This window comes from Paramisgurnus dabryanus, chromosome 2 (genome assembly GCF_030506205.2).
Source record: "Paramisgurnus dabryanus chromosome 2, PD_genome_1.1, whole genome shotgun sequence".
Classification (NCBI taxonomy): domain Eukaryota; kingdom Metazoa; phylum Chordata; class Actinopteri; order Cypriniformes; family Cobitidae; genus Paramisgurnus; species Paramisgurnus dabryanus.
In genome coordinates this window covers 1,240,684-1,266,744 of record NC_133338.1, presented here as the reverse complement: position 1 = coordinate 1,266,744, position 26,061 = coordinate 1,240,684, and the positions used below count along the sequence as shown (strand labels likewise).

General features: G+C 37.7%; 1 protein-coding gene across 1 annotated transcript in view; it reads right to left on the bottom strand.

The window, feature by feature from the left end:
- Nucleotides 1–1,976: 1,976 nt before the first annotated feature.
- Nucleotides 1,977–26,061, bottom strand: part of arhgef40 (Rho guanine nucleotide exchange factor (GEF) 40) — a 36,951-nt gene continuing 12,866 nt past the window's right edge. The window contains exons 4-27 of the mRNA XM_065294138.2: nucleotides 25,755–26,040; nucleotides 24,300–25,518; nucleotides 23,950–24,197; nucleotides 23,645–23,821; nucleotides 23,454–23,568; nucleotides 23,125–23,218; nucleotides 22,939–23,025; nucleotides 22,498–22,614; nucleotides 20,376–20,474; nucleotides 20,115–20,266; nucleotides 19,894–20,032; nucleotides 19,476–19,595; nucleotides 17,494–17,685; nucleotides 16,917–17,411; nucleotides 13,132–13,496; nucleotides 12,690–12,939; nucleotides 12,528–12,617; nucleotides 8,817–9,020; nucleotides 8,543–8,722; nucleotides 8,269–8,449; nucleotides 4,948–5,058; nucleotides 4,252–4,361; nucleotides 4,130–4,174; nucleotides 1,977–3,240 (exon numbers count right to left, since the gene is read on the bottom strand). Coding sequence (XP_065150210.1) covers nucleotides 4,148–4,174; nucleotides 4,252–4,361; nucleotides 4,948–5,058; nucleotides 8,269–8,449; nucleotides 8,543–8,722; nucleotides 8,817–9,020; nucleotides 12,528–12,617; nucleotides 12,690–12,939; nucleotides 13,132–13,496; nucleotides 16,917–17,411; nucleotides 17,494–17,685; nucleotides 19,476–19,595; nucleotides 19,894–20,032; nucleotides 20,115–20,266; nucleotides 20,376–20,474; nucleotides 22,498–22,614; nucleotides 22,939–23,025; nucleotides 23,125–23,218; nucleotides 23,454–23,568; nucleotides 23,645–23,821; nucleotides 23,950–24,197; nucleotides 24,300–25,518; nucleotides 25,755–26,040 — 5,058 coding nt within the window. The 3' untranslated portion in view covers nucleotides 1,977–3,240; nucleotides 4,130–4,147. The remainder of the gene's footprint in view (nucleotides 3,241–4,129; nucleotides 4,175–4,251; nucleotides 4,362–4,947; nucleotides 5,059–8,268; nucleotides 8,450–8,542; nucleotides 8,723–8,816; nucleotides 9,021–12,527; nucleotides 12,618–12,689; nucleotides 12,940–13,131; nucleotides 13,497–16,916; nucleotides 17,412–17,493; nucleotides 17,686–19,475; nucleotides 19,596–19,893; nucleotides 20,033–20,114; nucleotides 20,267–20,375; nucleotides 20,475–22,497; nucleotides 22,615–22,938; nucleotides 23,026–23,124; nucleotides 23,219–23,453; nucleotides 23,569–23,644; nucleotides 23,822–23,949; nucleotides 24,198–24,299; nucleotides 25,519–25,754; nucleotides 26,041–26,061) is intronic.

The window sequence follows — 26,061 nt, the reverse complement described above, 5'->3', positions numbered from 1 at the left end:
TAGATAAGACCCTTATGTCTCGGTTGGGATCATTTAAAGCCTTTGAAACGGTAGTGTTGAGTTCCAATAAAGTCTACTATATGGAGAAAAATCCTGGATTGTTTTCCTAAAAAAAAAAACTTAATTTCTTCTCGACTGAACAAAGAAGACATTAACATCTTAAATGACATGGAGGTGAGTAAATTATCAGGATTTTTTCATGATTTTTTAATATCCACGCTATTCTAGTTGTAGAAATTATGGCAAGACGAGTGTACAAATGCAGAAGTGGTGGTTGTACAGTATCTATCAGTGATGCGCGGGTCAATGTATAAACAACCTGCACCCGACTGATGTTTTCAACTAACCGCCCGCAACTCGGACCGCATTTTTTTTTTTTTTTAATAAATATTGTACCCGACCCGCTCAATGGCCTGCATTTTTAAAAGTAGTAATTGTTTAAAATAGTTAATTGACATCTTTATTTCAAATGACCCGACCGACCACAACCTGAATATCATTAAAAATATTTTTGGATGACTCGTAACCGTGGGTAACCACAGGATCAACCCGCGCATCACTGGTATCTATCACACAGATGTTGTGCCTTGCAGCTAATTCAACACCAAGCTTTGCCTGTGTGTAATAGCGACCTCTAGTGTTGAAAATATTACTTATTGTGTCTTTAACACTTAACTCTTTCTCTGCACTTGATGAGTTATCTCATAGAGAAAATGCTTCCCTACCAGAGTTTTTATGGCAATCCATATTTCTGATTTTATCCACTAGGTGTCGCTCTTACCCAACTTATAAAACACTGAAGCATCCACTGATCCAAAAACAGTAAAAACTCTGTGTATGTTTGGATCATCGATCTGAATCTGATCTCTAACTAAAATTCTTGCAATTATTTCAGCTTTTTGCTTAAAATTTTGTATTTTTAAAGAAACCTAACCATATTTGAGAGGTGATGAAAAAAACCCAAATGAAGACGAATGGGTCTGTTTAAATATTTATATATTTAAAGAAGACAATTTTCTGGAAGGCATTAAACTTTTGTGAAATTATATAAAATGCTAGGAGGTAAAGAGTTAATGAGATTAAAAATTTAGTACCTATGATAATGTATTTGAGTATTAAAGGTAAACTTGTTTTTATGAAATGTAGTGTAGTGATAAATTACAATGTACTTGAGTAAAGTAAAACGACTTGAGTACTTTACACCTCTGGAGAAACACAAGCAGACTGTTGTTTTATCAGTACATGAAACATTTGTCAACATCTGAAATATGTACCACAAGACAGATGACATGAGTGGAAAAAGATAAAGCTTATAATGGATGATTTTCCAGAGTCAGACCTCGCACTGGTGCTGGACGAGAAGACTTTCCCTTTCCATATATAAAGCACTCGGAGTGCTGCAGAGATAAACGTGTATGTAACATATTATTATTATAATAAAGTCAGAAATGTAGAGTTGCTAGAGCTCAAGCATGTAATCCTCTGTTTAAATCTGACTAATGAAAAAGCCAAAGGTGGGGTTAACCAATTACATAAGTCATAAATTATAAAACCCAGCATATATCTCACACATCTGAGAGACAGCAGCTTAGGGTTTGGCCGTGGCAATGAAACACAGCTGCTGCTTCTTTACAGAACTCAGTGACTCAAGGAAAAGAGCCGAAATTCTTCTTTCTTCAGAGCTCAGCCCAAATTCCAGATGCGTCCTCAGCCATAAACATACAACAGGCCAAGCTTCATACATAAATCTCTTGAAACCTTTAACTCAGATATCATATCAGAAAATGTGCCACTTTGAAATAAAGAGTTTTACTTGAAGAAAATGTGTACACTTTAAATATCTTGAAAGTTGCCATCAGCGTTTTTCTTATATTTGCAATACAAACAAGGAAAAGGTTTATGAAGTTCCTGCTGTATGTTGGCTTAGCTTACAATTGAAACCTTTTGTCATTCATGTCAAACTTCATTTTAACCATTTTACAAGATTGGCCAACCATTACAGAAACATGTTATAACAAGAAGACTTGATTTTATCCATAAGGAATTAAAACCCCTTAACTGGTGCTGTACCGTGAGCGGGACACCTAAGTTTACTTTAAAGGTGCAGTGTGTACATTTTAGAAGGATCTTTAAACAGCAATATAATATAGATAATTGTGTTTTGAGTGTTGTATAAAGGCCTTACAATATAAACTCTATTGTTTTTATTAACCTTAGAATGAGATGTTTTTATCTACACACACCGTGGTTCTCCTTACATGGAAGCCGCCATTTTGTGCCTTCATATTTCTACAGTAGCCCTAAACGGACAAACTGTCCTATAGAGCGCGTTTGTCACTTCGTTGTCTCAAACTATGACATGTTTGTCCTGTGACGGCTCCCATAGCTTCTCTATGTGCTTCAGGGGAGGGGTGCAATACGCAACCTCACCACTAGATGCCCCTAAAATCTACACACTGCACCTTTAATATTGTGCATGTAAATTTGTATCTATCATGACAAACTATATATTGTTGAAAAACCTTTTAGCAGTAATAATAATGCAGTGACAGTAATTTATTAAGTTGTGACAAGAGTATGCAGCAAACCCCTGACACCTAGTGGCCGTTGTTGGTAAAACCACTTAAAGTGTAACACAAACCTCACTTTTTGTGGTAATTTGATGTATAAAATACATACTTTATTGCATTATTTTTATTTATTGCAATAAATGTAAACTGCTTTTATTCAATATTTCCAGACACTTCTGTGAAAACTTTAAAGACCAAGATTAGGCTTTTAGACCAAAACAATGCAGAGTTATATTAATTTTAAGGTGTACATCACCTTTTCACCCCACACTCAAAAAGGGCTGCACCAGTTAAGGGATTAAAAACATAAATTTAAGTCTGTGGTCACCTGTGACAGTAACCTGAAGAGCTGCTAGGTTACTGGTTACTATTAACCAACAGCCTGCTAAACCAGCTGACATCAGCCAGAAAGAGAAGCAAGATAATGAAAGATTACAAAAACATACGTAAAGAGTTCAATATGAGACCATCAGTGGCATTAAGAAAGTTCATGGGGTCAGTTTTAACGTGACTCTATGTTTAGTCACTGATGTGTGTGAATCCACTTTAATTCTGTACCTGAAAATCAATAAACATGAGCTGCAACACACAACAGTTCATCTGCAGATCTTCCAGTCCTAAACTTCTCCAGGTTTTGTTTCTCTGAAGATTAAAGCAGCACCCGTTTTATCTGAAAAAAAGAAAGAAATTAAATTAATTATTGGTGCTACTGTGACTATAAATGTTCAAAATGCATTTAATTAAGAAGCTAGAAAATGAAACTTTTATGCTTATGGTGATAATTTACCAGCATATGCACGGTATGATGAGTCAAACTACTGAAAGTTTCTCAGTATTTGAGGTAAAACCTGTTACTGTAAATGATTCAGTCTGGTTTTTATGCTGGATTGTGTAAGTGATGACTGAGTTTGGTTTTATTTCTGCTGACTGATGCTTCACTTTACTGATGTCACTTCACAAATGATTTATTTCAGCACTGAAAGTGTTCAATAACACAGAGGAAAACTGTATTCAGCGGGTCATGTGATCTTAACACGGTGAACAGCATTACATACAGCTGTACTCATGTCAGAGGACACGGGTCATTTTACACAGATTTACCAAAAGAAGCATTTCTTAATATTTTGAGACTTTTTTAAGATGTCAAATAAATCGTTGGTATTCCCAGAGTACATATGTGAAATTTTAGCTCAAAATATTATATAGTTAATTTATTATAGGATGCAAAAATTGATACTTTGTAGGTGTGATCAAAAATGTGCTGTTTTTGTGTGTGTCCTTTAAAATGTAAATGAGTTGATCCCCGCTCTAAATGTCAGTGCTGTGGTTGGATAGTGCAGATTAAGGGGCGGTATTATTATAATAAGATCCCCTTCTGACATCACAAGAGAAGACAATTTATCAATTAGCTATTTTTTCAAATGCTTGCCTAGAATTTTTTACCAAAACTAAGTTACTGGGTTGATCTTTTTCAGATTTTCTAGGTTGATAGAAGCACTGGGGACCTAATTATAGATTTTCATGATATGACCCCTTTAAGGATTATTTACATGACTTACATGTTGAGATGAGATGATTCAAACAGAGGTGGAGGGTGAAGAGCTCTAGAAAAACACAGATCATGATGTTTATCTTCATTCAGTCTTCATCATCTCTACATTAGAGTATGTGTAAGACTCACCTGAGCGTGTCCCGTTTGCTCAGTGTTTCTCTTTAAATCTCGTACAGATGCGGGCGAGTCGCTCTCTTTCACACTCCCCACAGACGATGAGTCTGAACAACTGCTTTGAACTGACAGAGAATAAACATGATTGCGTTATTATTCACCCAAACATCAAAAATAAACTGTATGTTATATATTTGTACTACTAAGATTTATTTTCTCCGTGAAAATCACGCACATTTAGCTTTAAAATCTTAGTCTTCTCATTATTATTAGTGGTCTTAAAACATTTTATTTTTATTATTATGTAAAATAGCAGTTGTATATTTGTGAATCAGTTTAATATTTGTGTGTTTTATAATATGTGATTTGCATTTTGTAATGAAGGATAAAGTGACATCTGGTGGAGGACAGGAGAATTACAAACAAACTACAAACAGCAACTATATTTACACACACATATATGTACTAAAAACCTGACCAAACCTTGGGTCCGTGGCGTCATTTTTTAATGTTATAAGAACGTTTAGAATTATATAAAAATATGATTTTATTGCAAAAATGCAGAAACTTTTCATTAAGAGTGTGGGTTAGGTTATAAAGTTTAAAGATGAACAAATCTGCATAAATCTGCATGTGTGTGCTTGTGTGTGTGTGCTCGTGTGTGTGCTCGTGTGTGTGTGTGTGTGTGTGTGTGCATGTGTGTGTTTGTACCTCTGTCGTTCAGGCTGAAACTGGAGTCCAGTTCTGAGTTTTGAGCACCCGTCACATCCAGTAGCAGCTTACTGGAAACTCCCATACACAGAGACTCCTTCAGACACAACTCTACACACAAAAAACACACACATCTTACTTATTTAAAGTTGTTTAAAAATATCATCATTTAAATTTGAACTGAACATGAATTTGCACCTTGGATCTGACAAAAAATATCAAAAGCAAGTGTCATCGGGATGTTTTCTTCTGACTAATCTGCCAGTATGAGTTTAAAGTGACTTGTGTTGAGGTGATATCAAGATGATTTATGACAGGCGTCTAAACTCTGTCATGCTTTAAAACCTCAGGTCTGATGAATGATCTTGATGACTGTGGACCTCCAGGATTGAGTTTGAACAGTCCTGACTCTTATGAAGTTTATAAACTTGATCTACTATCAATGGCAAACCACGTGCCATTCAGAGCTGAAGAGTCTGAACCTTTATCATAATCCATTGATTTATCAAATCCCACTGACCACAGTTACACATACATTTAGTATGGGGGGACTTTATTTGGGCATTTAGCAGACACATTTAGAAGACTTGTCCAAAGCAACACAATAGAGCAAAACATATTTTAAAGTCATTCAATGAACAAATCAACTAAAAATTTTAAACTCTAAATATAATGAATTTTTATTTATATAAATTTTCCATAATAGTAAACTTCAGCATATAGAAAAAACACTATCAGAGAAATGTGTGATCTGATTTAAGATTGTATGTGTCTGTTATTGGTGACCATGCCTGTGAAAACCCTTTACAAATAAAAGCATTAAAACCCAGCTTAAGTAATTTTGATTTACAGTTTTCTACAAAAAACCCAATCCTACATAATATGAAGAAGATTCTGTGAAAATTAAAGCTTTATATCTTTAATATTGACTAAGATCATCTCAAAAATTAAAATCAATGCGACTTTAATGCTCCAAATCTCATCATTAGATTATGAGACTTCAGACAGGAACACATATATTGTTATCTTAAATGCTATTATATGTATTTATACCACAGGTCTGTTGATTGCTTTATTCTGATTGGCTGAGAAATGTTCCATGTGTGTTGATTATTTTTCAGTAAACACCTAACTTGTCAAATGTCTTAAAAATAACCACCAGAGCAATGTTTTTAGTAACTGTGGTATAAGTGGAATAATTGACTCTGGTCCTAATGCACACCCACACACCTTGGGGGTTACTTATTTCACACACTTTAAAATACTTGATTCTGATTGGCCAGTCACACCATTTGCAAGATTGTTATTCCCAGATAACTACCACTAAAAACTAATAATACACGGTACCCTGGATGCTTCGAATCATTTTGACAGGTACAGTTTAATATCACACAAAAATTAAATATAAATGTCTTTTAATAACAGATATGACCTAACCCTATTTACAAATTATTCAACCAACTAGTGTGTTCATGACATTTAAATGTCTTGTATTATCATAAAACCAAAATTATAAAATGGGCAGTTCTTGTTTTATTTTATGAAATCCTGCTATGCATATAAAGTAACCGTTTTATAAAAGCAATAAGCCCCGTGAAGCAGTGTGGTTACAGTGCATTTTATAACAGCTAAGGGGTTTTACTCCACTTCGCCTCGTGCCTAACAATGCCCATTAGCTGTTATAAAATGCACTGGTAACCCACTGCTCGCCGAAGGTCTGCATTCATTAAATATTTCAAAATCAATATTTAATGCTCCTAATATTCCTAATCTTACTTATGAGGTAAATAGCCATGTAATAAGCAGGATAACGTACAGACAGCAGGTGGTTATCGCAAAACAAACCCCTTCAGTGTGATACAAGATACCAAGAGACCTTATTTCTGCTATAACAATCGACTGACTGCCTGAACATTATCCCTTACTTATTAAACTGATAGTTCACCCAAAAATTAAAATTCTGTCATAATTTACTCAGAGTTTCTTTCTTCAGTTAAACACAAGTGAAGATATTTTGATAAATGAGAAGCAGACAGTTGATGACTTCAGAATAAAGAAACTGAGTAAATTATTACAGAATTTTCATTTTTGGGTGAAATATCTCTTTTGACATCCAGTAAATTAAACACAAACCAAGCACATCAGTGTCTTGACTGACAGTAATGAATCATTCCTGAAAAAACTTCCCCTAGACAACACAAACACACACAGTAGAGGTGTAATACAGAAGTCTTTTAGTGTTGTTTTAATGATAGATAAATAAGAGAGTAGTTAAGGGTTCACTCATTAAAGAGGATGGGCTCTTACTTAATTAAGTAGTTTAACTAATGGATTTGAATGAACAGACTTACGTTTAATAGTGATAAATGTTGTGTCAAAAACTACAAACAGCAGCTGTTTTAAACCCCAGATAACATCACATGTGTACTATACACTACACGACACCATAATACTGCCTCATCTTAACCCAGCAATCCCAGAATGCACTATGACAAGCTCAGCTTCATGTACATTATTGACTCAGCTTTCACATCTGTGTTTACAATCACACGACATTATGTTAAGATCAGACTGAAATCAGCTGTGTGTGTGTTTTTATTTATGAGATGCAATCAATAATGAGTTTCTATGAAAATAAATGTTGATGTATGATGTTTACAGCTGTCTCTTGCTTTTGATGACAATACAATTAAAGGGGTCATATTTTATTATTTTTAATTTATTATAATAATGATAATTTATTATAAAACGTCTTGTTCTGGTTCTTGATTCTGATCGGTTGAAACGTGTTCTAAGCCGTGATAAAATACCCATGTAACCATTTTATGTGCCCTTTTTGGGAGTTCCCTTTAAAATGCAAATGAGCTGATGAAATGCAAACACTGATCACCATAATGGTGGTTTGTTGAAATTGAAACACAATTGTGCTGTCAATTTTTTTCTCTCTCTTGCTGCACTTAATGGCAGTGCTGTGGTTGGATAGTGCAGATTAAGGGGCGGTGTTATTATAATAAGATCCCCTTCTGACATCACAAGGGGAGCCAAATTTCAATGAGCTATTTTTTTACATGCTTGCAAAGAATGATTTACCAAAACTAAGTTACTCGGTTGATCTTTTTCACATTTTCTAAGTTGATAGAAGCACTTAAATATGAAAAAATTCAGATTTTCATGATATGACCCCTTTAAAGATTGAGTTCTTTTAAGATTAATTTAGTAAAACACTGGATTACTGTATTACTCAGTATGGTATAAGGTGTCTATATCAGGTGTTACTTGTCTGTATAATGAGAGGTGAGAGCTGAAAGATAAAGTTCAGACCTGTGTTATGCATTGCATGAGTCCAGAGGAGTTGAGCGATGTCATGAGTCCAAGCCTGTTTCTCCTGTACATTGGAGGTCTGGAGAGTGAGACAGTCCTTGGTGCGAGACACATGTTTCACCCACACCTCAAACTTTAGTCCGTCTTCACCCACATTCTGAGTGAGACCCATCTCAGACGACTGTGAAGAGAGAGAGAGATGACCTAAGATCAGTTCAAATAAGACTAAACACGATGAAGATATTTTGTGGTTGGATATTTATTGTTTGTGTACCTTGATACTGTGTTTAAAGCTGAACTGACTGCATCCAGGGTTTGGTGTTTTGTGTTTGGTGAAGATGATGTAGTTCTGATAGAGGAAGACGTTTCTCACACCCGTCTTCTTCCTCCTGCCTCCACTGCATACACACAACTCACCCTGACGCAACAGATCGCCACGCTCAGATACTGCTACCTGAAACACACACAGTATAAAATACATATCATTTATTCAAACTGTGTCTCATTGGATTGCTTTGTTAAAATATCTTAAAAAAAAAGTTTCTCACTGGACACCCTGTGATGAGGTCACTGGCTCGCAGGTCCTCTCCGTGCCGCTGGGCGTGTCTTATAATAGAGAGGGCGGAGTCAGAGGTGGGGTTAAGACCGCCGAGCTCTTCCAGTGTCTGGCAGTATTGCTCCAATCTCTGAATGGGAGCAGAGAGACACTGAGGAAATGGAGGGACGGGAACAAGAGAGGAAGACAGCTTTGACTGGAAGAGAGAGAGAGAGAGATAGAAAGAAAGGGTTAGTTTATCAAAAACTATTAATTTACTCTCCATCCAAACCCATATGACTTTCTCTAGAATGCAAACAGACGAACTGATCATCTTCATTTAATAAACAAAATCCAACTGAATGTAACATTGAGTGTGTTTTCATGCACAGAATAAGCAGATAACTATCAAAAATCTACTTACACTACAAAAAAATGACTTTCTTACTTAGTATTTATGTATTGCTTTCAGTACAAACATCTAAAACTTCTTAAATTATGATGCACTTTCTTGATGAGCAAAATGACAAAACATTTTTTTAAAGGTGCCAAAGAATGCATGTTAATAATCTGTTAAATTCTCTGATGTCTACATGGAAGATTTATGTCTTTATTAAGTGCAAAAATCATCCAGATGTGGTTTTACATGTCCATTTACAACCTTAGGATTTGTCTTTAGAATGAAATGGTCTATTATTACCTTTTTTGAAAGGGTCATGAATAATAATGTTGAGCTCTGCTCTGATTGGCTGTTGCTCAGAGCAGCTCATTCAGTAGCTCTGTGTGAGTGTAAACTATAGACTGTAAAAAAAGATGGACGACGCCCATTTGCTTTGAAAAGTGAAGCCGGCAGTGTCCCGATACGGCACTGACATCTTGGGTCTTGAGTCTGGGCGGTAGCGACTTCAGGAGTCTCCCAGTAGTGAGCAGGAAGTAAAGCCGCAAAATCAAGGCCCCGCCCTCGCAGAATGCGCATTTCACAGCTGTCAATCATGACGTCTCACCAAGGTTTTTATAGCATTAAATAACTAACTAAAAACAAACTTGTTTTAAAAACAAACACTTGAATTTACATCAGCGTGATAAAAACTACAGTAAATGACCAGCTTCAGAAAAAAGATAATTGAAGTGTAATTTAATTGTTTAGATGGTCTCAAGTCCCAATGAATAACATGGGGGAGGCGGAGATTGTTAATGTACGTTTCTGAGTTGTAAGTTTGTTTTTCAGTATGAACCTGTAAAATTTAACTGTAAAGTCAATAGTAGAACTTCAGCCTAAACGTTAGCATATAGTAGGGCTGCACGATTAATCATTTTTAAACCGAAATCGCGATTTGGATGGATGCGATTTTCGAATCGCAAAAGCTGCGATTATTTCGATTCAGTACTATCAAATATAACAATCATCTAGTACGCCGTTTTTGACAGTTCTCTTCATGCGCATTTTACGTTTGATGCGTTTGAACCAATAGAGGGCATTAACACTGAGGTGCGAACGTCAGATAACGCCATTGCGCGAGCAGCAGTTAAACTCCCCAACAAAGTGTACGGCCATATGATTTCCGCGATGCGGAAAACACGGACAGAATCGCTAAATGCATACAAATGGAATTAACTGCACAACGGGGAATGTCATGGAAGTTGGCAGCTTTTGGATTCAGTCATTTTTAAAATCCATTATAACTCATTAACCGGCAAATGAGAGGACAGAAAATGCGCGAAAACATTTCCCTTTTGTGTAATGTTGGACTTAAAGAAAGGTGTATATACATCCGTTTCTCGTCATGCATCGCAAACAATGACAAGCGCCTCATCAGACTATAAGCAGGTTTCATTAAAGCCCGGAACACAGCAGACGAAAGAGGTACAGTATAGTTTCTTGCACGCGCACATCCGCACCGCTTTGAAAGTATATTTACAGGCACGAGGGTTCATGAAGCGCGCACACAGAGAGCAGTCAGCACACGCGTGATCACTAAACTTAAGTTTTCTTTCTTGTCTAATTGAACATAAACAGCTGGATGTTTATCAGTATATTGAAGCAAAGCAGTTTTAAAGCTGTCTTGTGTCTTAAAGTGACAGACAGTAACCTGGTGCTTTCTGTGTCAGAAATGTTTATTAAACACCAAAAATTAACTGAACAAGCTTCTGCAGCTCCACATTTAAAATCGTATAGTGAGGACTGTGCAGTGTTTTATTTGTATTTTTTGCTTATGTTAAATCATAGATTCTAATAACAAATATATTTACATTTATGACAGATGCCTGAAAAGTAAAACAAGATAAGTATAGTCTTATGATTAAAAGAAAAAACTAAACATTTGCTTGTCAGAAGCATTGTTGTAGTGACAGCCAAAATACGTTGGCCTATAGCCCTATATGTTATTTAAAAAAAGCTTTCAATAAATTTTTGTTAAACTGTATTTTGTTTAATGTTCTTAGATTAAAAAAAGTGTGTCTGCAGAAGAGCAAAGTCTTGCAGACACCTTGGTACAATGTTTAAGAGTTTAATGTTTAATGTTTAAATAAACAGTAGCACAGCATCTTTCTTTGGTGCTATTAAAACCACCACAACAAACCTGGATGTAGCTTTTTTATTATATACCAATGAATCGCACTTTAAATCGTGAATCGCAATTTTGATCAGAAAAATCGCAATTAGATTTTTTCTCCGAATCGTGCAGCCCTAGCATATAGCATTAACTAGCATACAGCATTAACTAGCATACAGCATTAACAAGCATATAGCTTTACCTAGCATACGGCATTAACTAGCATAAAGCGCTAACTCGGCAGTCACAACTTTGTTTTTAAGCGCAGACTCTGTCAAGGGCAGACTTTTATGCATTCCTAGCGCTTACTTATGCGTTTGACTAGGGGTGTAACGATTAACCGTGCAAATGCGCGTTTTCTCAATGAATTAATTTGAATGAATTACGGTGAAATCCAGGCACATCCGAATGCCAGGGGGCGCTCCCGTGCAGAAACTCCCTTTGAGCCACAGAAGAAGTAGCATTACGAATGCTATTAGAGGAAATGTCTACAGGAATATTTATATCACTGTTCTTACATTGTTTCAGGTATTTTCATGATAATAAAGAATATTTTAAATGATTTTATTAAACAAGTGTTGCTTTTTTAAATACACGTTGAAAACGACTCCGACTCGTTATGATTTTAGATTGATAAGGACTTCCTACTGAACAAATGCCGTAGTACATGCACAATCTGTGCATGAAACAAAGAATCGCAGCCTTGTGATTCAGAATCGATTTCAGACAGGCATTTTTAATGGGACACACGGTTGAATTGTTACATCCCTACGTGTGACGTTTATCTTTCACGCGCAGAGACATGCGCACATGAACAAAACTGCATGCAATGCAAAATCGGCGTAGCAAGCAAAAAAAAACTACCTACTTAAGAAAACCATATAGTTTAGCTTAACAACAGTAAAGACAGATTTCCCATCACTTTTTGAGAGACTACATTTACAATAGGTGGTGACGTCACAGCTTGAGAGAGACCTGACAAATCTCCAAATCCCAACAGTTTTCTGCATACACGGTTTATTGATTTGCATGTAAACGCATTTTTGTTAGTTATCTGCTTATTCTGTGCATGTAAACGCACTCATTAATCATCACTTTATTTCCTCTACATTTTGTGTTTCACAGTAGAACGAATGAATCCAGCAGAATTAATACGCTGTTGGTTTTCTCACCCTAAAGAAGTCGGCAGCCTGAGTGATCAGTAGAGCATCCGGCTCCGGTTTCATACGGATGTAGTGGGAATACAGCAGGAACTGATCCCTCTGTCAGGCAGAGAACAACTCTCATGAGTATATTAGATGACACCTCACTATAGGGGTCCTAGTGTTACTTACATATTTAGTGAAGCAGTCCGTCTGCTGTAGTGTCTGGGAGAGAGCGCCCTCCATGGCAGGGAAGAGTAACTGCGAGTGGAATGCAGAGAGGCTTTTCCAGTTAGAAAAAAGTGACTCAGTTTTGCCCCTCAGACCAGACGGGACATCTGAAGAGTCAAGGAGGGGCAGATAATTTTCCTCCACGCCTTTAAGTACAGCTACATACTGACGCTCGGTGCTGACCAGCCGACACCACTGTAAATACAGTTTACTGAGAGAGAGAGAGAGAGAGAGAGAGAGAGAGAGAGAGAGAGAGAGAGAGAGATTCACATACTGGCCCTTGTGTATTTACTTTTCAAAGATGTTTTCAATGTAAAGCATTTTAAGCTGGCCACAAGTGTGAAAACTATCGGTTATTAATTTCTGTACTGAAGTGAAAAGTCAAACAAGTTCTCAAGCAGACCTTTGAGCAGTGACCCCAGCTCTCTCCAGACCCGTTTCTCTTTCGGTTCGGTTGAGCAGCACGTGTTGACGTGTGAAGCCCGTGTGATCGGCCACCTCTTTACTGCTGACCTCCACTCCTCTGATGAGCACCCCCCCTCCTCCGGCCGAATCCTTCCATCCCGGTGCCGCTGCAGTCACTCCCGCCGTGAGGATGGAGTCCGTCAGCATCCGTTGGCTCAGCAAGGACAACGGAGAGGACTGACCCGAACCAGGCTCCGCAGGTTTGGACACGGCGGCTGAACGGCGCGGAGCCAGCAGAGCCTGAAGATCAAAACTGGGATGACGTCTGCGTGGTGGTTTTGGAGGGCGGGGGGCGTCCGTGGGCTACAAGATGAACATAAAAAATTTAAATAAAATATAGCGGTATAGACAAAGAAAGATAATGTGATTAACACAAACACTAAAAATAGCAGCAATGACATTTCCTTAATATAAACTTAGTGTTTGCATTACACTTGATAATCAAATACAAGGAAATGTAAGTAAAAACAAGTAAATAAAGTTTTATATATGGACTAGGGATGCATAACGATTAATCGCGATTAATCTATAGCAGAATAAAAGTTTTTGTTTAGATCTTATATGTGTGTGAACTTTGTATGATAACTTTGTATAGATAAATGCACACACATGCATATATATATTTAAGAAATGTTTACATGTGTATATATACATTTGTATATTTATGTATAATTTATATTATATGTAAATATTAATACTTAATATATACATATTTTTTTCTTTAAATTATAAATGCATGTGTGCATTTTTATATATACATAATTATTATACACAGTTGAGTTCACACACATATATGATGTTAAGAAAAACTTTTATTCTGCTAACGATTAATCGCGATTAATCATTATGCATCCCTAATATGGACCCATCACAAAAGGTTTAATTCATCTAAATGAATGAATAATATGTATTAAGTTAAAATAGTACAGAAATAAGTAAAGTATTGTGCACAATTATATAAATTTTTGTTCTAATGTAAAATCATTGTAATTTACATCATGTTAGCAGCACAAAAGGTTTTGGGTTCGAGCCCAAGGAACACACATACTCATGAAATGTATACCTTGTAATGTAATGCAAGTGGCTTTGGATAAAAGCATCTGCCAAACGCATAAATGTAAATCTGAAATGTGTCTCCAGTAATTACCCGTGTTTAGATTTGTTAGGGAGCTGTTTAGGAAATACATCACTCTTTATATTCACACACACACACATTTATGAAACCCACACACACAGACCTATGAGCAGTGTGTATTGGTGATGTCAGGACTGATCATAATTCAACTCAATATCTTGCTTTGCAAAATGATCCATTGAATCCGAGTTCCCTGCACATTGATGACACCTGCTGGTCAAACATTTGTAACTGCGGTCAAAAGCAGCTACAGTAGTGGGGTTTCCCTTTAAAGGTGAATTGGATCTTTTCAAAATTCGGTAAAAAAGAAAAACAAGTCAATGTGAGTGAGGTGCGTTTCCATCAAGAATGATGGGGAATTGGTAACCTAGTAACCAATAAAACAAGGCACGCATAAAAATGGAGACAGGACTGAATTTAGTTACGATTGGGCAAGTTCTTAATTGTTATCAGTGCAGTTTATAATTGCCAAACTGAATGCTGTGCACAGAAAAAGGAATGCAGATGTTTTAATGCATTTTTGATTGAAAATTTGCCGTTTCCATCACTTGTTTCTTCAAAATAAACTCAACTGTAACATTCATGTATTTTTATTTAAAAGCATTTTACACTTTTTATCCTGAAAAACACAGATCTGTCTAAACCTTCATGGATAAGTAAAGTAGAGTATACTGATCAAGTCTTTGTATTCTTTTCACACATGTATTTAATCTCAGTGAATCTGTAAAGTGTTTTACTGTCACCGGAAGTCTCTCAATGGCAATGATTACATGCACAACTTTTTGTCAATCCGACTGAATTAATCTGACTGCAAGTTACAACGGTACAGTACACATGTACTCTAAACATTGCAATCTAATTAAAATGTTTGTTTACATGTAATTAGGGATGCATAACGATTAATCACGATTAATTTATAGCAGAATAAAAGTTTTAGTTCATATTATATATGTGTGTAAACTGTGTATGATAATAACACATGCAATTATAGATAAATATACAAATATCTTAAATATATACATGCATGTGTGTTCATTTATCTATACAAAGTTATTATACACAGTTCACACACATATATGATGTAAACAGAAGCTTTTATTTTGCTATAGAATAATCATGATTAATCATTATGCATCCCTAATTTAATTCTATATAATCCCAACCAAACATCTGCGCAAGTGAACAGCCAGGGTTGCCAGATTCGTGTAACAAAACCATCCCAATGACTATTCACAGCCCAATTACCAATAACTAATGAAGGAAATCCTTTCATCTTTAACCGCAGAAAAAAATCTACTCCAAATCTGAACTCTGCCAAAAGGCAGAGGACTTGGCAACGCAGCGCACAGCATCTCTCGTCGAGTTCACACTTTATTCTCTGGATAAATGTACAAAGTAGGGCTGGGCATAGATTGATCTAGATTAATCTCATACAAAATAAAAGTCATTTTTTGCATAACATATGTGAGTTTGTGCTGTGTGTAATAATTATGTATATATATATAAATACACACACATTCATTTATGTATATAAGAAACATTAATATGTGCATATATATTTATTTATATTTTTATATATTCTAGATTTTATATAAATAAAAAATGATTTATAAATAAACCATTTCTTAAATGTATATATAATTATGTGTTTAAATATACATAATAATTACACACAGCACAAACTCATATATTATGCAAAAAATTACTTTTATTTTGTATGACATTAATCTAGATTAATCTATACCCAGCCCTAGTACAAACTCAAAGTCAAGTTAGAAAAAGTTGCTCTTAAGAAGTTTTCAGATTTAGGCAATGAAAACACACTTTTCTAAACTCACAATGCAATTTTTTTGCTTTATGTAGCCTAATGTTATGAAAGACATGAACGCTGTAGAATGTACATGCACGTGACCCCATCACCTAAATAATGTGTGTTGCCATTGCCTTGCTAGTGCATGAACAGATTATTTGATTACATACTAGGTAAACGTATCTATGATTCAGTATATCCACTGTACTGGAATGAGTCTGTGTGAGACGGATCCATGCATGTCACGCTTCATACTCGAGTAGCCACTTCACTTATGTGTGTGGTATTTCATAAGTGTGTGTATGCAAGTGAACTCTGATCTGTTTACTGTACAGATCCTTACAGGAAGTTAAAATGTTAATATAAATGAAGACTCTTGTCATCCTGTGATGAATGGGACTGTAAGTGTGGCATTAAATACAAACACACTAAACTAAATAGCATAATTCCCAAAGGTAGCGGCTGAACCTCTAAGATAAAAATGTAAACACACTTGATTTTTAAAATGTGCAATACTTGTGCATTTCAAAATGAATCTGACTAAACAAGCTTTACTTTAAATGGCATCTGTCATTCAGATCCTTTAAAAAGAAAGACATGCAGCGATATGAATCAGAGGCGCATGTTGAAGAGGACGGTCATAAAAACAGCACGTGTCCAGTCTGTGCATCTTACTTTCATCTCAAACAACATTTGGTTATTTTTCCATTTGTGGGTTTGCATGCACATTCATACTTTTACCCAAAAGTATACTTTCCCCAAAACAAACAATACTTACGTTCTTCTTGCCGGCGTGCAGCAGGTTCTGCAGGAATTTCCCTCCTCCTGCATTGACTCCTTCTTTCTTCTTCTCTTCCCCGATCTTCAGCGTCGAGCAGTTCTGTGGCCGGAAGAGAGACGCCAGCGAACCCCAGGACTGCAGGCCACCCTCTCCCCCCGCGCCAGGGCACCAGTCCGGCTCGATCTCCGTCTCTGATTCCCCCAGACTGGATGTGCTCGTAGCAGGAGTTCTCCCCCGTCCGCTGGAGTCGGGCTCCTGACCCTGGGCCGCTGTGGGGACCCTATCCGTCTGTAGGATTCTGCTCTTAAACTGAGCCAAAGTTTTCTGGTAGCGCTCCAGAGTCTGAGACCAGAGGTCCAGCAAAGCTCCGCCGCCCAGATCCATCGCCAGGGCACGAGCGTCCTGGAAACGTGATGGAGGGATGGGTGGGAGGGAGGAGAGAGGAGAGGAGGAGGGAGATGAAGATGACACCACATCACACCACTGTGAGGCCTGTGGAGGGGAAAGAAACGAGTAAGAAACAAGTGTAAGTCTGTTTGTGTGTGTGTTTACGACGTGTGTGTGTGTGTTGTACTTCAGTAAGTGTGGACAGAAGTCTCTGTGTGTTGTCCAGTTGCGTCCAGCAGTCTGACATACAGTGAGACACGTCTCGCACTTTTTCCCTAATGGGAGGGAGTCTGTCCAGCACTGTCTTGAAGCCGTCCCAGTCCAGATCAGACCAGCTCTCTACTTCTCCCAGTAACACCAGAGTCTCACTGTGAAGCTCCTATAAACACACACACACGTTTATCTACTTAACTATTGTAATAGTGGGCATATAAACTTCTTATACTTTTATATAAAGCTAATAATAAATACTGACTAACTATAAGTGTAACCCCTACGAAGTACACACTGTATATTTGCATTTTAAGAAAAAATTAAATAATCTGATTCACAGATTGGAATAATCTTCATATATGAATTGATTTTCCAATTCAGGATATCCATAAAGGAATGATTTCTGGAGCAAATTTGTCCCCAAATGAAAAGCGTACACACAGACTTTTAATATGTATACCTGTAAAGCTATCTAAGATATGACTAAATATTTAAGTTAATAGACATGGACACTGAACTCTACTTTTGACATCATGCCATTCAAACATTTAAAGGACACTCCACTTTTAAATAAAATATGCTCATTTTCCAGCTCCCCTAGAGTTAAACATTTGATTTTTACCGTTTGGAACCCATTCAGCTGATCTCCGGGTCTCTACCACTTTTAGCATAGCTTAGCACAATCCATTGAATCTGATTAGACCATTAGCATCACGTTAAAAAATAACCAAAGATTTTCAATATTTTTCCTATTTAAAACTTGACTCTTCTGTAGTTAAATCGTGTACGAAGACCAACGGAAAATTAAAGTTGTGATTTTCTAGGCCAATCGCTAGGAACTTTACTCTTATTCTGGCGTAATAATCAGCTGCAGCAGGCGTAGTGATATTACGCACTGCCCGAAAATAGTCCCCTGTGTTACTTTCAATAGCAGGGGACTATTTTCGGGCAGTGCGTAATATTGCGCCTGCTGCAGCCATTCTACAACAGTAAGTCACTGATTATTACACCGGAATGAGAGTATAGTTCATAACCATATCTGCCTAGAAAATCGTGTAACTACAGAAGAGTCAAGTTTTAAATAGGAAAAATTTAGCACAATGCTAATGGTCTAATCAGATTCAATAGATTATGCTAAGCTATGCTAAAAGTACTAGCGCCAGACCAGGAGATCAGCTGAATGGATTCCCAAACGGTAAGAATCAAATGTTTAACTCTAGGGGAGCTGGAAAAAGTGGCATGTCCCTTTAGGTGCAATGAATCGGCTGTTTTTATGTTTTTTACTGTTGTCTTGGGTTTACTTATGATGTTTGCATGGTTTTTACATTCAAAAAACATCAAAAGCAATAAGTAATAGGCTATTTTATACCATGGTTTTTGCGGCTGGCTTTTATTTTTACACCCATTTATCCTCTAAAAGCTCAGTGTGAGAAATGCTTGTAGATATGACATGGCAATGCCACTGGGTTTCTATCGAAATGTGAAGCAAATCTTGACATGAATTACGATCAGGTAAGTTATAAAGTTACCTGAACATTTTATTTTTGATGCAGGCACCAGCAGCAAGGGCATTGTGACAACATCAAGCTCCTTATATGTTAAAGACAATGACAGTGGAAACAGCTAGACGATCAAGTGCGTTCTTATTCACAACGTCAGAATTTATTCAGCAAATGCGTTTCCATCTCCCATTATTCACATTTACTCTTTATTGCATAAATCAAAAACCACCTAGTGAGCGTAAAAAAACTATTTTGCAAATTTTTTCCAGAAATTTGCCATTTCCATCAGTCGTTTCTTATGAGATACTTCAAAATGCACATACCATCAGTGTGGTAGAAACCCATAGTTTATATTAAACCTTGTTTCGAGTTACAGTGATGTTTATGTAGACTGCCGCCCATGTTTTGAGTCGTGCTTTCTTAATGCATTACACACAAAAATACAAACACTCACCATAGCAGATTCTCTGAAGCTCTTAAACTTGTGCTGTTTGAGAGACAGGCTGCTGAGAGACAGGGGAGGAAGTTTGTAGTCCTCTAACTGTTCCTGGACCTGCTGAATCTCTCGCTCACACTTGACCAAACACACACGCACAGAAAGAGAGAAACATGTGACGCAATATTACACAAAACTCAAAGCTGAAGATTATTTTCCTTGATATTATAATGATGGTGATTAAAGTCAGCTGATAGAATCTGCAAGTTTACAGTTTACTTCACTGTTAGTCCAGATTTAGTTTAGATCGTCAGTGAGAACAAAACAACAAGGCACTTTACTGTGACTTATTTGTGCAGTTTTAATCTTTGAAGTTATCCATCCATCCTACATCACACCTGAATACTGTCTGATGAACATAATCCCACACACTCACCTTATCCAGTTTATCTACAAGGGCAGCCAATCGTCCCAATGCGTCCAGATCACGGCCCCTCTGATTGGACAAACGCACCAGACGGTGAAGCGCATCATCCACACCATCATAGAGGTTAGAGGTCACTGCCAAAGCAGCCCTATACAAAGATTATTAGCACTTATCGTTTCTTCAATTTATCAAAGTGTGTTTGATAGGTGAGTATTATTGATTATTCATACTTGCAATCTGGTGATTTCTGTGCCAACCCTGACATCCCATTGGCCAGACTTGCGAGCCAAGCCCCGCCCCTCTGCTGCAGCTCCGTCAGCCGTTGATCAGTGAGGATGCTTGTCATTAACTGCGCGTGTTTGCCAACGCTAAGAGGAACGTTCTAGAGATGAACACAGAAATGTACTATTATTATTATTTGGTTTTGAGAGATAAATTAAATATTTTGATAAAATCTCTCATTTGTAAAGAGTCAAAGTCTGTTGTTGTACCTTGATGCAGTCAGGTAGTGGCTGTGTGTCCATGGACTGCAGTGCATCTCCCAGCAGGGTGAGGGCGCTCTCACAGCGTTCAGTCAACTCTTCCAGACTCTGAAGCATGAGCGTGTGAACATGTTAATGTGATGCAGCTGTAGGCTCGGGCTTGTGGTCATTTATAAAACGTTTATATTTTAAGTTTATTGCTGCTCTTTATGAGTGTAACTTATTTTAGAGTCTAAACGTTAAATATGTTTTGTTGTGGGAGATCTTCTTAATGTATTTAACCAAAGTGTTAAGTTTACACACACAACTCTCAGTTCTTTTCTTTTGTTTCCCTTTTTAACCACTGAACACTGAAGTTTAAACCACTCAGACTAGAGCATCTCTAAGTATTTATTATATTTACCATGATAAAACCCATCGCTATATGTTGATTTTGAATAGGATTTTTACTTTTGGAAACACTACTGTTGTCATTTATATGACATAGGTCATGTTTCCATTAAAGCACTATGCTTAAAACCCATAAGAGAGCTTCATTAATAAGTCAATGGCCACGTTTACATGCACCCTCATAATGCGCAATACTTTTTTGGCAATACTGCGATTATACTTTACCTCATGTAAACACAATACTTCAATAAAAAATAATGCCATTAAGCTCATACTCACAGTAAATATAATAGTATTAAAACAGGTGGCGTACAGCCTTTTTAATCGCAGTATGCGGACATGTAAACACTTTAATTACACTTATAACTACAGTGCGCTTGTGTTTTTGGCACGCAAATTTGTTTTAAACTTGACATTAGGAAGCAGCAGTCTGCCTTCATCCATAAACAGCTCAAATAACACGACAGAAGCGTATTAAACTGTTACAGGTTTGCCATTTAACATAAGTAAATTTAAACAGTGGACAGTATATGTGAGTTCATCATTTGTGGCTATGTGTAAATAATAAACACAATAATTAGCGAATAATCAGAAAATAAAAACTGCATGTAAACAGGAGTGAAGAGGTTATAGCTCCAGTCATGTAAACATTTACTGCAATTAAGTCCTTACTCTGATTATTGGAAATAATCACATTACTCGTCTACATGTAAACATAGTCACTGTTTGCACTAGACTGACTAACCAATATTTAAATTTTTCTATCTAACTAGTCAGCAGATAAACGGTGCAACAGCACCTATGATGGCGCATTGGCCATGGTTCAATCTTCGATAAATTGTCAATAATAATTAAATCGATAAAACTTGACGATGGTCCAAAAAAGCAAGGTCATGCACATGTCTGAAACGGTTTCAATGACACATTTTATTACGAAATAAGTTTGAATTGATTCTTTTATCAAAACACCAACTACACTGACTCATTTTACAATCCCACTAACATGTTATTTATACAAACAAATTTTAATTCGCATGGAGAAGTTGCCGTTTTGATTGCCATTGAAGCAAACTTTCATGTCATTGTCTGTATGTCACTGCATTAAAGGCTTATTGCACTAATACAGGTAACCATTATTCCTTTGATTAATTTTGAATTTTAACGATCATCGAATATGGAGAATTGACATCCCTACATGTTAATAAAAAGAGTTTGGTTCCAAATCGAGATAATTATGTTTTTACTGTGCTACTTTATTTATAAGCTGTTTTTTTTAGTTATGAAGGCTTAAATAAAAAAACAGCTGCAGTTTGATTAAAAATAATTGGAATACACAATCAAAAAAATCTCATTTTGAACTCAAACGCTTCATATGCTGCATTCCTTCAGTCATTGGTACACTAGTGAGATGTGTTACAAAAATGCATTTTTCAAAACAAATCTATACTCAAGTGGACTCAGACAAAACACAACCAAATAAACAAAAATATTTTTCCAGTCTTGGAATTTTCAGACAGCTGAAAATGAATTTTCATTGACAGTGGCAGGTGGAATCAGTCTCTCTTCCGTTCATTCTGTTCTGTTTCACCTCATTTCCATTGTGTCGTTTAACTTTTGTGTGCTTCCCTAATTTTATTGTCTTGTGCACCACGGTATATACAAAAAAAATTAAATGCCAATGGATGGCTGGAAAAATACTAGTAAATCTTTATCTAACACTGGACACAAAGTCATTACTTACCAGTCTGAACGTCAGCCAGTCAGCGTGTGAGTGGTTAAAATCTCCACCCATTTCTCTGGGGAGCTGCTGCTTGTCCACAAACTGCTGTAGGATGCCGGTACCTCGCACTGTGTGCACCTGACAGAGAAAGAGAGAGAGTTAAACATCTGTTAATGTAGCTAATGAGTGTGATCATCTAGTGAAATGCTTGAGCACCAGTCAGAGCATTCGTTTTCTCCCACAGGAACCGAAGACTGAAAACCCTCTGGGGAAAAGCCAGCAGAAAGACATTCATCTCTGCAGTGACTCCAGACTGTCTAAACCGTACAAATACAACTCATTCTCATATGCAAAGGCCTATTAGACTTCTGATGTCACAAACTTACACTTGAATATTTATACCATTGCAAATCTGGGTAAAGTAAGGCTGATGTGCTTTGAATGAAGTGTATTGACATGCACCTCTATTCCATCCAGACATGGTTGGATTGATTCATCTTGTTCCTCAGTTAGTATAAGAACTGAGTCGAGCCCCGCTGCCTCTTGTCCCTGTTACACACAAGCAGACCCATACACATACAGACAACTAAGTTAGAATCAACACAAAACACCATTTGCACCAAAAACACAATCACAGCACTGTGTTACCTTGAATGCCTTCAGTGCAGAGAAACAGAGTTCAGATGAAGAGGACTTTCTGCTGTCTATGATGATAGTAATGCCTTTCTCTTTGGCCATAGGTCTGTTTTTCCAGAATAAAAACAGCACAGAACACACATTAGCCAAGAACAGGAAAAGGTCATGAGATAGTGCCCTCCGGTTTGTAATTCAACAACACACTCAGGGGTTTACCCACAAGAATCCCCAGAAGACTACTAACTCTCAGTTAAAATCAATCTATTCTTTCAGAAAAACAAATGCATGTAATAGTACATGTTTAGGAATAGTGATGGTCTCTGTCATGTGGAATTACAGACCTGGTGATGTTGTAATAACACATCAACACTTTGATCATTTCCTCTACGTTCCAGCCGTCCTCTGGGATGTGACTTTCTGTGACAACCAATGCTCGCCCCAATCGGTCCATGGTACCTTAATTAGTCATAAACGAATGTTTAAGAAGAAAGTGAGCTTCTGTTTTGGTAACCATAAAGACATGCACATTTACCTGTTAACATGAGCTTTCCTGATTGCAGTAGATTGAAATCTAGTTCCCTAAGGCGGGGAGTGGGGGCTGATTTAAACTTTAACTGAGCAGCAGATTCAGTCAATCCTGTTCCCGTTTGAGAGTGATCTGGAAAGGATGTGGTAGACTGTCCCTCTGTATAACATGATAAATCTGAAACTAAATATAATTCAATATGAGGTAAGCATTGACTTCTTTACTTGATGGTGACTATTGATAAGCATCACTTTCATTGATCAGACCCTAACGGTAATAGGCTCCAGCCTACTGCTATCAGGGTAACTTACCTTCATCTTTGGCATCTGCCTTTGCTTGCGTCTCTGTGTTAGTGACTGGTGTACAGCCATTACAAACTTTTGAAAGCTGAGGAGTCTTCTCTGATTGTCCAGAAAAGCTCTTTGGTGATTTAGTTAAGACACTAGGGTGTGTTGCTTTGGTCTGGCTCTTAGACGCAGTATGATCACCTTTGGTTTTTTGTTGGACACGGCCATTCGATTTGACCTTGCCTTTTCCTCCTTTGCCCTTCCTTTTCCTCCTGTAGAAAGACAACATTACCTCATCTACTTAATTGTTTCAACAGACTCTTCAAACATCTGAAATGTATTCAATACTACAGTAAAACTTGGCACGACCATACCTTGGTGCTCTGAATCCTCCAGATTTTACTTCCTTTCCTCTGGGACATACAGAAATTTCTGACTTCCCATCATGTTTGTCTCTTGTGGCACTCACAGAAACTGATGGTGACAGAACCGTGTCTGTCTTCTGGTCTTTGATGTCATCTGAGTGTTGGGTACTTCTTTGAGCACAACTTGATGATTCTGGTTCATTTTTTAGAGGAGAATCCGAGACGGATGTTCTCCTAAATCCACTATCCAGTTGCTTGATTTTGTTTTCTGTTTCTCCATGCATAGTCAATGGGAGGGCTTCACCTTTGGAGGGATTTGCTAAAGGTGCAGTTTCATTTCCACTGTGAAAAGTGCTGGTCAATGTTGTATCATCACAAAGACTCTTTGATCTTTTAGTGTAGTCCCTCTGTCCCTCTCCAAGATTCTCTGCTTTGTTCCTCACGTCATCAACAGCATCTGTGGAAGATTTCCTTCTCTGGCTCTCCTCCCAGGGAAGTGTACACCCAGTCCCATCTCTCTCTTTTCCTACCCCTGGCCTCCTCTCTTTAGCTGGACAGTCTATACCAAGAATTCTATTTTCCAGACCTATGGGGTCTCTAGCATCTTCATTATAGTCCTTGAACAAACGGGGGCATAATCTCCTCTCACGACCCAAATCAATGACACGAGGCAGGGGCCGTGAGCTAGCTAGATCCCTGCAGGAAACTACCCCATCTCTGCCATTGTTGTTGCTGTCCCTTCGTACCAGACTTCCAGCCTTTCCACCTGGTTCGGTCCATGCATACCCTCTAGCCTTCCCCTTCCGAATCCGGAATGCTTTACCTCTCCGGCAAAGAGGCAAGGTTTTGGTCTTACAAATCCCATGCATCTCCAAATATTGCTGTTTAGGATCAGCTCCACCATCTGGGCCTCCTCGAGGTTCTAGCAGCTCCACATAATCTCCAGCACCATCACCTGCTAGGTGGGAACCACTGCTTCTTCGCAGCTGTTCTAACGCAGTCTCAATATCTGCCTCATCTCTATCTGGAGGCAAGTCATCTTCTTCATCCCAGGACCAGGAATCATGGTCTAGACCCCCTGAAGTGTGGGACAGGCCACTTGGGTCAGGATTGTCTTTGAGTGGGTCAGAGGGATTGTGCAGGAGTTTAGGATATACCACCTCTTCCCATGGAATACGAACCACTCCGTCAGATGTACTCACCAGACAGGTGTCCAAACATCCTCCACCTAAACAGCAAGAATGTTCGTGAAGAACTGAAGAGAGAGGATCTTCTCTGTGTAACACATCAATCAGCCATTTTGTTACAGGCTAAGGCAGTGGTTTACAAATTTGAAGAAACAGAACATTTTTCCAAAATATGCTTAACCGGAGTATTGTTAACCAGTAGCATTAAGCAGGGCCTATTGTCCACAATCCACTATACCAAATGGTCTCTTTACTTCTTATATATTTTTTGCCTTACCTTCTCTGTTGCAGCCACGCTCCTTGTTGATGCAATGTAGCCACTCAGCAGTGAACACAAGTGAGTGCTGAGACTCTGGCACTAAGACCTCCTGTACATTGCGCCCACCTGGTGCGAGGCACTTAAGAGCGAGGCGGGGGCAGCGTGTTGAGAAAGGCACCACCTGCAGGTAGAAGTCGGTACTACGCAGGAGTCTCCAATCCAAAGTAGATAGTTGTACTACTACCTTCTCTCCCAAACACAGAGGCCAACCGGAATGCAAGAAGAGACAGCCCAGATACTGAGACTAAGAGAAAAAGATGTCTCA